Source organism: Cynoglossus semilaevis, chromosome 15, assembly GCF_000523025.1.
Source record: "Cynoglossus semilaevis isolate Cse_v1.0 chromosome 15, Cse_v1.0, whole genome shotgun sequence".
Classification (NCBI taxonomy): Eukaryota; Metazoa; Chordata; class Actinopteri; order Pleuronectiformes; family Cynoglossidae; genus Cynoglossus; species Cynoglossus semilaevis.
Genome location: NC_024321.1, coordinates 5,589,595 through 5,603,147, shown reverse-complemented (window position 1 = coordinate 5,603,147; position 13,553 = coordinate 5,589,595). Strand labels below are relative to the sequence as shown.

At 37.8% G+C, this 13,553-nt stretch overlaps 1 protein-coding gene across 1 annotated transcript in view; it reads left to right on the top strand.

Moving 5' to 3' along the window:
• fstl5 (follistatin-like 5) overlaps positions 1-9,488 on the top strand; it is an 85,573-nt gene extending 76,085 nt beyond the window's left edge. The window contains exons 11-13 of the mRNA XM_025063189.1: positions 16-123; positions 1,811-1,935; positions 7,285-9,488. Of these exons, the coding sequence (XP_024918957.1) occupies positions 16-123; positions 1,811-1,935; positions 7,285-7,987 (936 nt within the window). The 3' untranslated portion in view covers positions 7,988-9,488. The remainder of the gene's footprint in view (positions 1-15; positions 124-1,810; positions 1,936-7,284) is intronic.
• The last annotated feature ends 4,065 nt before the right edge of the window (positions 9,489-13,553 follow it).

Genomic DNA, 13,553 nt, shown 5'->3' with positions numbered 1-13,553 from the left:
TGTGTCATCCTGCAGACAATCAGCACTGACCCTTATCCTGTGAAGCTCCATTATGACAAATCTCACGACCAGGTGTGGCTACTCAGCTGGGGAGACATGGAGAAGAACTTGCCGTCACTGCAGGTAAATCCACAGCCGGCTGTTCATTTCCACTAACACGTTGTAATTATCTGTGTGTTTCCTTTTGTATTCTGTAAACCTGCAGCCAGAAACAGAGATATGCAACGGACAGCAAGCTCTGTGTTTGTGCAGCCAGCAAATTTGTACCTGGTTAATCTCTAAATGGCCAATTCATGTATTTTCTAAATAGAGGAATTGTCACAAAAATATGCAGTGTAAAAAATGGTCATTAACACAAAGAATTTCTCGGGGTTTTTTTGTTTTTGTTTTTTAGCTAATCGCAGTCAAAACAATTTAAGCTTCTCATCATGTTAAAAAATATAAAGTAAGGATTTGGATTATCTGGGTGCTAATTAAAAAAAAAGGAAAAGAAACACAACACCAAAACAAAATAGCATTGGTTTGTAATCTACAAAGAGCAGCTGTGGTCCCGCCAATACTTTTTGGAATATGACAAATAAAGCAGTGTTTGCTGCATTTTGTTTCGAAGCACAAATAATTCCCCCATTTGTATCATAATAAATTATAGGAAAAAACACCTTCTCAGCTGTGACTACTAATTAAATTTAATTGTCTCAATCTCTTTTTCTCCAATATGACATACATTGGTGATTAATGACTGCACTCTCCGTGAGACATTCAATTGTTTAGCTTGATGGCAGTAATTAATAGTCGCTTAGAGTAAATCCATGTGAGCATTCGGGCCGTGACACGTTTCCAATTATTTTAGAGTCCAACTCCTACTCAGTTAAATTTGATTAAAAAGCGACAATGTTTTGATGCCCGCAGAGATGCTGAGTGAGATGGAGAGCGATAAATGGAGAGTAATTGAAATGACAGGACCTATTTACTGTGGTATTCGCATACTTTTGAAGTGAAGAACAAATGAATAACTCGTTAGTAGTCGTTTAAAATATTTAAGTAATTTTCACAGAAGGACCATTTTGTGATTTCACCTTATGTGTGAAATTTTTTGATGCATCCTCTAAGTGAGCTGGAATAAAATCACTTTGAATATGCGTGATTTGGCATTTTATCTACTGTATTTGAGGTTCATTGTCAGTGATCATATATGATATATATACACATATATGTATGTGTTTATTAGAATTCTATGACTTATATGAATATGTAAAAAATAATGTTAGGATACTAAAACTTAAGGTATGTGTAAATATGTACATAATTACTAAGTAATACTAAACTAGGGTGCAGAATACTCTACAATGTGTTTTTAATGAGGTGATGGCTATGATGTCACTGTTCCCTGGAACCATTAGCATCTGCTAACAGAACAAACAAAGTTACACAGGAGGAACTGTGTGGCCACATGTATAAATGCAATGTATGGGCTGTATTAACACAACAACATAAAATATATTCTTACAAGCAAATATATGTCCCCCGAATTCTGCTGAGAGTTAGAAACACATTATGACATACTTCTAAAGCCTCTTTTTTTCCGTCTCAGACATTTATCTTCGTAGGGCTTAAATGCTGAGGGAATTACGTTGCATATATTGTGCAGCACAGAACTCAGCAAAAAAAAAAGAAAAGAAAAAAAAGACAGTTTTATACCAAGTCAGCAAATCTGTACTGAGACTAACATGATGCCAAGATGTTGGATTCACCGGAGGGAACATGAGCCTCTCGCCTCTCACTCATACTGCCCGTTCTTGATGTCCTTCAGGTGATCAGTCAGGCCAGTGGGAGAATCTCCCATCATGCTGTGCACACACAGCCTGTCGGCAGACGCTTTGACGGAGTGGACGACTTCTTCATTCCCTCCTCGAGCCTCATCATTAACCATGTCAGGTATGATCCAATGACTAATGTGAACTCATTTTGCAGAGTGAATTGATATCACACATCCCTCACACTCTGGAGTGCTATAATGAGGTGGATGGGAGTTTGGAGTAGGAGTGAATGTGAGCACTTGTCCGTCCAGGCTGCGGATGGACACGTTGGATACTCAAAGGATAAATTAATAGACATAAATGAATGACTGGATTAGTTAACTGAACGCGTTAAATGACAGATTAATATATAATAGCTGTGCATCAAAGAACATTACACTGTTTGATTGACCAAAGCCTGTTTCCATATAAAGCAATGGACATATAAAAACATTTACATTTCCTATTATGTTGGAAATAAATCATTATGAACCCTACTCTGTAAACCAATAAAACTGTATTTAGATTATATAAACGTTTAGAAAAAATAAAATACGGTTGTTTAATTCCAACACTATAATTAGGATCTATCTAGTTGACGTTTTTCCCTCCAACACATTTTGTATATTTAACTTTCACCATTATTTCAGTCTGTGTTATAGATCTTTTACAGTGCAATATATTTTTTCTTATATTCTTTATCATGATCTGTTAGCCTGGGGATCTAAACTGCAGAATCCACATTTCTGAGGTAACTCTTTGAGAACCAGCCACTGTGGAGGAAAAATACAGAAATAAAGTAAATGTATTTTAACCAAACAAAAAAGTAACTAAAGTTGGGTAAGTAACATTTCTTTCATTCACTGAGAAAAATCCTCATCTAGTGGTCATTACTTTAGGCTTTTTTACAATAAACTGTGCTTAAACCATTTTCTTTTTTGCAAGAACCAAAGGGAGGAATTGCAAGTGTGAATGTTCCCAAAGTCTTCTCAAAATACAAGTGTTCTAGATCCTACTGCTAATTTGGATAGTTGTTAAGGATTAAGTTTTTAATTTAAAGACTGGGGGTTCAAATTCAGGGCCTGCCAAGGGTTGAGTTAGAGAATGTCTCCATCCCCTGGTGCGTTGAAAACATTTGACCCGCTGCTCCATCGTGTCCTGTGTGAATTTCTGGGCTGTTTTACAGATGGCTTAAATACGAATAATTTAACTTATATGAATAATCTGTACTGAAAAAGGTTCACCATCAGCTCACAGCTGAACTCCATTTGACATCTTCACACCAGTAATTTGTCCTGCAGCCGACTATCAGCCACACTTGCATTTACTGCAACAATACCTAATTATTTCTCCCTTTTATCACAAGAAAAACATTAAATTGTCGGAGCACCTAAACAGACTAATCTCAAGTCAAACCTCAGCAAGTTCACTGACTCCTCAACACATGACGAGCAGTCATACAGAATACGCTAAATATGTGATAATTTACTTGAGCATGGACTGTGCCTCCTCCTCTAAACGCTCAATAATGTCATGGAGACGCCAGGAACAAGCAGGAGGTCTGGAGCATTTCAGGATGCTAATGGAGGAGGAGGAGGAGGGGAAAGGAGTCAGGAGGTGGTTGATGCTGGTACAGCTGTAATTAGATCCACTGAGACTTGGCGGAGAGTTTGAAGGAACATTTTGGCTTCATCATTTTGCTGTGTTGTGTTTAAGATTTGCTTCACCAGCTTCTATCTTATCACTCCTGGTGTTAAGCTTGAGGATCATTACTGCAGCCAGTTCTGTTTATCATGCTTATAAGTGAATAATCACCCACGAGCACGCAGTGTTTCTTGATATTTTCCTCCTAAAAAACACAACATTCTGGTTGCTGTAAAAGAGAATTATTGGCCTCTTAGAAATTGATAAACATGACAAATATTTTCCTAAATTTAGAGCAACAGTGAAGAGTGAGCAGCATTGGAAGAATTCAGAAGACACTTATTGAGTATAGAGTTAAACAATGCTCTTACAATAAAAAGTTTAAAAAAACTTCTTTTACTTCTAAATTGCACTTCTTTTGCACAGAAAGTTCTTGAAAACTCTAGCTGACGGTAATCATTTTTTTTAAGGAAAAACTGTTTAAATTATCACCCAATAACAGATACCGCATTCTCCATTACTCAGATTCTACAATGAGGCCCTTTTTAACTGCAGGTGGTACAGTGGGAAACCATACAACCCACTTTTTGATCTATCTGGTCGGTTTAAAGTTGGCTGCGATTTAAATCATTGATAAAACAAAAAGACCAGTGGGCCAAGTGACCAGTTTAGCTGGTGACTGATGGAACTTTGAGGTCATAATGTAGCCTCTGGCTCCAGCTTGTTTTGGTCAATGAAAGAATCATCTTTATATTCTGGATGCCTACCTTACATTAGACATTACCTTGTGTGGGTCATGTGACCAATTCCGTTACGTTGGCTTGTAAGGCATAGTGAGTTTCATGGGGATTATGGTATCCATGCACATTTGTTTAGTTGCGTAGAAGTCCTAGTGACACAAACACGAAGCCTACAGTCTACCGCCGTACAGGGCTGTGTTATTGCCAGGTTATTAAATATTTTAGGAACTCCTACTTTGTAACTCCTTACACTGTGCTTATTGTCCACTGGCAGGGAGGCTACAATGATCAGTCGATTTTGCAGTCTGAACAGTGCATGAACTGCAAAGAGTATGCAACTTTCAGATATCCTTTAATGGCCGGGGATTCCCTCAGCAGCTACTATAAAGCAGGCAGTAACTTCTGGGGTCTGCCATTCATTATGTGTATCGACTTGCAGTCAGGCAACTCTGCCTGTCAGCAAAAAAATAAATAAAATGATAGTATTTGTTATTTTTACCCACATATACAGTAGCCCACAACTCAGTCTGCACCGATTCTTCACAAATATCTAATCATTGCACAGGCTGCCTCTTGGCAAAGCAAGCCAAGCAAGATGTTGATTTAAGGCTTTCATGCTGGAAGATGGGTAAATAGGAGTTGCTGTGTTATAGATCTTTTACTGTGCAATATCTTTTTTTTATATTCTTTATCATGATCTGTTAGCCTGGGGATCTTGGACTAAACTGCAGAATCCACATTTTTTAGGTAACTCTTTGAGAACCAGCCACTGTGCGGGAAAAAGAAAGAAATAAATGTATAAAGATGCAGAACAAAAAAATGGAAAACACGACCGTAATCCTGTTGGACCATACAGTTAAATCAATAATGCATTAATCTATACTACAAACGACAGACATTACCTGAGTCAATAAGGCAGTCGGATACACACTTCAGAGGATTATGATGCAATGTGGGATTATTAAATAATCAAAGGTAAAAGACATCCATACTCAGTTTCACCGCAGCATCTTCTTACTCGTCATTTTTATTTTTGTCTTTGGTATTTGCTACATCAGCAAAGTTTTATTCACCGGTTGTAACTTTCATACACAACTGAAATCCCCCCCTCCCACCCGTGTTCCTGTTGGATTGTAACAATGTTTCAAAGAAGAGTTTCTATGATAGAAAAAGAAGACACAAGAGCAACTGACAAAGTCAGTTTATGAACTGCACTCAAACTGGAACAGACTGTTCACCAGCTGTTTAAGAGTGAAGCAATGGCCTTAAAATGTATCTGCGCATAAATCTGGCTTTGATGCCATTTCTCGGCAGCTATTTATGATGTAATGACACCCCGAAGACACTGGCAAAAAAGTGTTCCATCTTTGAACGTGTCAGGGAGAAAAGGCTTTTTGCACTGCACCATTGCTGTCAAGGTTGAACACACAAACACAGTCATTTCCAATTTCTTAGAAGTTCAGGAGTTTTATGCACTAAAAAAGTCACGATAGACCAACAAAAAAAAAACATCACCTGCTGTTAGTCAGAGTATTGAACAGCCTATTATATAGATTATAAAACTATAACAGACTATGAAGAAAATACTATACATTTAGGGCCCCGTTGATGCTGTCTGCAGGCCAAATACTATAGGTCAGCATCTTCAGCATCAGAGGCATTTAAGAGAAAAAAAGGCCCTGTCTTTCTACACCACAAATCCATATGCAGTATTAAAATATATATTAAATGTAGGATATTAAAAGGTGCAAGGGCGTTGTATGCTCCAATAAGAGATTTTAAATCTTTATGTTTGTGTAAGTGTGCCTTGCTATATTGAAATGTTGCAGATGTTGTTTATTCTGTAGTAAGCATCTCTGCAGTAAGGACTTCAATTTGTATGAAAGTCAGATGGTGGTTGATTGATGAAAAAAAAATAAAAATAAAGGAGGTAGGGAGACGGTGAAATGGAGGCAGATGAGGAACTACTGAAAGAAGAAGAAGAGGTCCTACACCCTCTTCAATGAACAGCTTAAACTTTAAATATAGGTTTGATAGAAAAGGTTAGCTCTGTTCAGACATCCAACATTTTGACATTTAATCTAGTTGAATGAATGAATGAATTACCAACACAAAATGCCAATTATTTTTATTGAAATTTATAATTCACTGTTTCCGCTTGTCTTAATATTTTGCTCAGGTGTTTATGCCATAAATCTATTAGCTGTTTCAAACAAAACCCGTCATTAATCTGGAAAACTATGCCATATTAAATATATCAATGCTAGCATTTTCATCCTTATGAATCTTTGACGACAAATTTGACCTGACTCAGAACACAAAGGTTTCAGGCTCTTGTCTCTAACAACTCAGTGCCTCCTTCTAAACCCAATGGACAGTCTGGATCAATGATTTCCTCCTACATGATGATAATGTGCTTTGTGGCTTTCAAACAGCCATTTTACTTTTCTGAGGTACAACCTTGTGTTCAAATGGCATGAAAAATGATGAACAACAGCAGGCTGCGAAAGCCTGTCAGCATCCATCAGCCGGTTTTCATGGTTAATTGAGGCCTGTCAGCTCCCTGCATACTCATTCTACCCTAGTTTATATTTTAAAATTTAATGTCCCATTAACTTATCCTTCGAGTTTGTGTAATGAGCAGCAGTTCAGCTGATCCATGCCCTCTTCAGAAATCCTAAAAGTGTCGATCGTGCCAAGTCTCGGAAACAGGAAATAGCAGTTTAAGTTGTTGAATAGCCTTTTTGTAATTTATTACATGTTAACTTTGGACTAAAATACATATTCTTTCATACTTTTGGCCTGATACTAAAGTACACAAGTATAAGACAACACAAGCATTAAGAATGACCATTTGTTACCACTGTGGTTTGGACAGGTGGCCAAATGCCTCTATCTGGGCTCCACAGTGGGGACAATAACCTCATGTAGTGGGCTCATGTACTGCATTTTTCTTTTTAGGAATCCTTCTGAAATACCACAACAAAGACAAAAAAAGAGGACTGTTGCTATCAAATGCAATGGTTGACAAAAATGGCCAGAATTTGTCATAGTTTTGGTTCTCCAATGACCCGCTATTGATTTCGTTTTTGCACTCTCCGCAGATTTGGCCTCATCTTTCATCGAAATGAGCCTGTCCTGCACAAGATCAACCTGGAGACATCATTGTACGTGAAAAACATCAGTTTGTGGGAGTATAACTGCATCCCAAAGTCCCTGGCGTACACCCATCTTGGCGGCTATTACTTTGTCAACTGCAGACCTGACTCCACTGGCGCCACGCAGCCCCAACTCATCTTGGATGGCGTGACAGATAATGTAATTGGACAAAACAGCGATGTCACTGGCACTCCCTACGTCTCACCAGACGGTCATTACTTGGTCACTGTTGATGACAATGATGGTCTGATGAGGATCCAGACCATCTCAGAGCGGGGAGAGATCGGCAAACCCTTCGACATTCACACAAACCTCCACCTGTCTGATCTGGCCTTCCAGCGTTCATTCATAGAGGTTCACCAGTACAACATCTTTGGAAGCTCTGGCCGTCAGACAGATGCTCTCTTTGTGGAATTGAACACAGGCAAAGTCAAGATGATCAAGAGCTTGAAAGAGGCCACAAAGTCCTCCGAATGGCCGTGGAGCAGTAGGAACAGGATAGTGGTCAGCAGCGGACTGTTTGGTCAGTACCTCATGTCCCCTTCCAGAGAGTCCCTATTCATTCTGGATGGACGGCTCAATAAGCTCAATTGTGAGATTACTGATGTCTTCAAAGGCAATGTGGTGGTATGGGTTGGAGACTCTTAAATGTCATCAAATCATCAACACCTGGGAAGCATCATTGTTGTGGACGTTACAGTTGCACTGAATTCTGATGCAGATTCTTTGATTTTGTGGAAGCACGGCAGTGAAAACCACGCTTACGAAACCAAATTGACCAGTTCAGCAACCTTTGATGAATCTCTTTTATTGAATATTATTTTTTGTTTTCTTTTAATGATGACATTAAGAAAATACTAGGTGGTTTTCCTTCCAAACATCATGAAGTTGCTTGCTATTTTCTTTTCAGTTATTTTTCAGAAAGAAATCTGGTACAAAGTACAAAAACATGCAATCTTGCATTATTCAGTCAAATGTGGGAATGCTGAAGAGAATCTCTCAACTAAATTAAAATGAAAATAATTGACTGAATATATTTATATCATTGTTAATTTCCAGAGTATGTCCCGATGTTGAGTTCACCCATTCCATTTTTTCCTTCAGCCTTTAAAGCTAATTGCCCTCCACTTGAAAAATTGTGGGAAAATTCCCAGAATGGCTGCAACTCCACCATACCATGTTGAATTAGGGACAGACTGTTCATGCATAGGTTGTGCAATTTTAAACCTTTGAATGATGAACTAAAACCAATGTTAGGCGTTCCTAATTTTTCTTGTCATTTATTTTTTAGTCCAGAGCAGAAAAAGTTGAAGTTTGAGCTGACCCTAAACTCTAGCAGCTTTGTACAAGTCAGAATGTCTCTTAGCAATGAGTCAATAGAGCACGTGTGTGAAGAAAATCCCAAGCGTCACTTAAAAATCTCTAGGCAAAGAAAAGTTAAGTCGATTTTAATAGAATAAAATGCTAGAAACGTGCATTTTCTGTTCAGTTTGACAGCATGTTTCTTGTGAATGGCATTTTAATGTGAAGAAATGACGATCTAAAACACCAGGGAGTTGGGTAGTAGTGTGTGTCTGTGTGTGTAGAGGGTTTTTGAGGATAAGCTGTGAATAACATTAAAAACATGTTCAAGCTACCGTAGTAGATTCATAGCTGGTAAGTGAAGGAAACTGTTTCCTAGCTGGACACATTTCTATGCATTTTCACCCTATAGCACTCTCTGACTCTAAATCACAATGGACGACTGCATCAAAATTTTAGTACGAACTTTTAACGTGTACAGATTATTTAAGTAATTCCACCTCTCCTGTTAGATCGGACTCCTATATATAGATCTTTAAGGCTATTTCCCTTTTTTCTTCCAAACCCTTAAATCAATCTCTTTGGCTAAAGACTTTTTTTTTTTTTTTTACATAGCACCCTGTCTATGAGTCATACAGCTTTTCATTAATGTACAGATTTCCACTGGTTGCAGTCATGTCCAAAGCCTATAATCATCACAGTCTCCTTTTTAAGAAAAAAAAAACCAAAACATGTACTCACTGCTTTCACCTCTTTAAAGCCACGTCTTGTATGTTATTTCACCTAACTGTTATTTATATAGAGAAATCCCTGTGTCATTTTATCCAACAATAAAAACAAAAACCTAACCACAAAATTCTGGTGTGATTTTTTACATTTTTTCATAATGATATCATGATAATTAAATCATTTACTTAATAGCACTGGGAGCGACTGCAGCCTTTTCTCTACTTATTGTTCTACAAGAGATTATACAAGAACAGGGCCAAGAGTCTGCTGCCCCCTTTGGGTATATTTATTTGGCAGCAAAGATTCAGCATGATTTATGATTATAATTAGAAAAGACAGATAATCCAATATTGTAGGATAAACAGAATTACCAGGGAAGCTCGATACTGAGGTCTGGATTTTTTTTTTTTTTCTTTTCAATTTCAGGACGTGATGAACACAGATGCTGAAAGCTGTACAAAATCTAATACCCTGCAAACCTCCTATTCATTTTTACAACCTAAGCAGAATCATATATGCAACTGTAAGGGATTAACAATTGAATATATGTGCATATATGTAATGATGCATTTATGTCCTTCATACTTTTAGTGTGTTCTACAGTTTACAGCTAGCCCTATGTTGGATCTAAAAGACTAAATAGTAGGGTATTGATTTTCTTCACAATATTGGAGAATTTGAGATTTGTAATTTTATACTCCCTTTTATGAGAGAAAATATTTTTAATAATCAGAGCTAATAAAGTATTATATTTTATAGTAAGCTGGATTAGTCATGATCATTCATGATGTCAGTGATCATAATTAAAAATGATTATTTCTGGTAAATCAGCATTCCTTAATATTAGGGGGAAAACATTAGTACATTAGAGTTGCTGGGTTTTTGTGCATCCCGAGAGTGCCTTGTAGGACACACTGTCAGTTACTTTCAAATCTTTTGATTTTTGTTGTCCTCAACAATATCAAAACTCTAAAGTTTCTCACAACACATTTGTTAATTGGCTGTCGGCCATCTGACCGGACGTGGAAACCCCCCGCAGACACATGCTGGGTGTGGAGACAAAATGAAGGCTCCAGGTCCTTCTCCCTGTTTCTTTCAATTTGTGCAGATGACAACGTGTAGCAACTATGTAGAAGAGCAACAAGTGAATAATGGATCTATAGCATTCTGGCACAGCATTAAATTGTGTGGCGTGTTCTGATGAAGCTTTTAACAAGATATATATTGAAAAATATATAGTTCCCCAGTTCATAGAGAGTGCATTCAAACCAGTGAAAGTATTAATTGCATCTACAATTCAATGCACAGCAAAATTAATCTGTGAACAACCTGGCATTTGAAAGCACCATTGTTGCAGATGACATGCCTGGGGGGTAAATATGAAAAGCCCATTTTCCTGAACACCACCCAGTCTGCTCCCTGATACGTTCCTACTCTCCTGGGGGCTGAGCTGACTCACACACAGACTGGGAGTTTATGTTCATAATTCCCCTCAAATAAAACGGCCATGTGAAAAGAAAAGAGATTCTGGCAGTTTCTTAATTACAGCTTGTCAGTCTTTTATCTTCTCACGGTCACAGAGGAGAGACTATGACTCCTCCTCACCCCGCTCTCGCCTCCATCAGAAGAATTTAGCACCAGACTAGCACTCACTCTATCGCTCTTTTCTTTTTTAAGGTGTAATCAGGCTGCTGCCTCCTTATTAATGTTGCCTGGCTGCGGCAACGCTTCAACCTCCCTGCTCCATCCATATCCAGGCTGCCGATGACTGATTAGGGCCACTGATGGCGCTGCACCTTGTGCCAGTGGCAGGTCGTCTTTCCTCCTCTCCGCTCCTCTCACTTTTCTCTCGCACTGACTTTCTGTCACACTCTGGAAAATTGATTCCCTCTCTCTCTTTGGGAATAGGGCTTAAAAAAAATTAATACAGAATCTGCAGAAATAAATGGCCGTAATTACAATGGCACTAATAAAATAGTATCCTGTTGGAAATGTGAAAAGTATGTGTTGATTATCTCTGACTATATCGTGGCTAAATCTGTAGCAGCATCAGACTCAGTAAAACCCAACAATCAAACCACAGACAAAATAAAGTCAGTGATGCCTTCACTGACAAAAACTGTTATGTCACTGAAGACTAATCACATCTTTATTCTGAAAATGTGAATTTAAAAACAAAATTCAAACTTGAATTTTTTGAAAAAGAGTTATGAAAAGTAATATTGATGGAGGACTGAAATATTTTTTAGAACAAATAATTTGACTTTTTCAATATTCTTCTAATTTAGCAAAATCATAGTGCTCTTGACTTTTGTAAAATTTGAAGGTCTCTCATAAACATCTTAGAAATTCTTTTTACAAATTTTACAAACAACAATAAGCAAATTATTTCTCATATTTGAACACAGAAAATAATAAAAAGTTGATACCAGCTAACAGTGACAGTGAGTGCCTTATTGTCCCAAACCTGGCCTGTTGGACGACTGTCATGACACTGAGACCAGAGGACACCTGCGGACACTCAGCAGTGACAGTGATGCGGGCAGAGTGTTGTCACCCAGACACAGTCCACTGATTTTGTCCTGATAGCACACAGGTTGACCACGACAGACACCACCACCTGCACTTATCTCAGACCTTCTCTGTCTTTCTGGTGTTCAGTGTGCTGTAAAAAAGGCAGTAGTGGGTACATTCCTCAAGGTCAACACAGAAGGTCAGATGAAGCTGGAAAAGTGCTTCATAGTTATTTCTGAGGTCATTTATTATGGTTTTTACGCAGTAAAGGCAATTTTTCACCCTGTGTGCGGAGACTTTGACAACACTGATCTGCACCACACCGTTCACACTGAGGATGCCAGCTTACTGGACTTTCTCTGTATTCCAAGTGGGTTTTGTTTGTGCTTTTTTCTGTTTGAATTCAAATGTCAAATTTGTAAAATGTTATAGTCAGATTAAATATTGTATGTATCTACATATATTCATACTGTGTTGATGTATTTAACAAGTTATTACATATTGTTAATTATAATATACATTTGTGTTAAATTATTTTAACTGGCCTGCATTTCAAATATTTCTGATTGGCCAATAACCACATCTTGCTTAAATTGCATTGGTTTATTTATTTTATTATTATTATTTTTAATCATTTAGATTGAATCTAATTCTCTCTCTTTCTATGTACAACTATCTCCCCTCGGGGTTCTATCTTCAGATGGCCTAATCTGTATAGAGAGAAAAAACTCAAAAATGGTTCCATTGTTCAGATATTCTTCTTTCATAATGTTCCACTTGATTACATTTCAAAGGGGTCACCGCACTCCTCATAGGAAATATTCTCTACCTTTGTGCATGTTGAAAACTATAATCTTCCTCTGCCTAACATCACTTCAGTCCCTTTGAAATCTGAGCCTTTGAATAGAATGGGCTGCCACCATACACTGAATGCACGACTTAGAGTGAAAGGGAATTAAGAAAGCGTGAAAATCCGCACTTTTTTTCTTAGCATACTTTTCTGAATACTTGTTCAGAAGAGGTTGCAGCTGAATAACTGCCTATGTTCAGTCATTTCATCACCGCATACCTTGAGCTTTATGAAACCGTGGGTGATAGCATGCTAAGATTCATTTAAGAGATAAGTTTGAAGTGTGTGCTATCTCTGTAGTTATATAATGCTGTTTGTTTGGATCAATGTAAACCATGTTTCAGCAGTTAGAGTTTACCTTTTAAGCATAATTTTGTTTAGGCAGAAACCAGTTTAGTTAGAAACTAGTTTTGGCAATAATGGTTAATTTTGTGGGGGGTACAGACCCCCAAATCCCATCTTGTGTTGTGTCAGAAATTATTATTATTTTTCTACTGTTTCTCTTATGTTGAATTCGGTATTGAATGCTAAGAATGTGTACAGACTACAAAGCAGGAATATCCGACCAAACTGCCAATGAACTGAATCACCGCTGTATCAAACATTAATGAAATCAACTGTGGACGTCCCTTTAACCATCTGCCAGAGTGTCCATTTACACAAAACAGTTTCCGCACAGCGCTGACCTCGGAGAATACAACCTGAGTGAAATGTAACAGCTTGCAGCTAAAGGTACAGCAGCAAGTTCCTTTTCAAACCAGCCGTTTCCCCCAATGAGACTCTTAAAAAACACATCAAAAATGTCTCCATACTTTTACA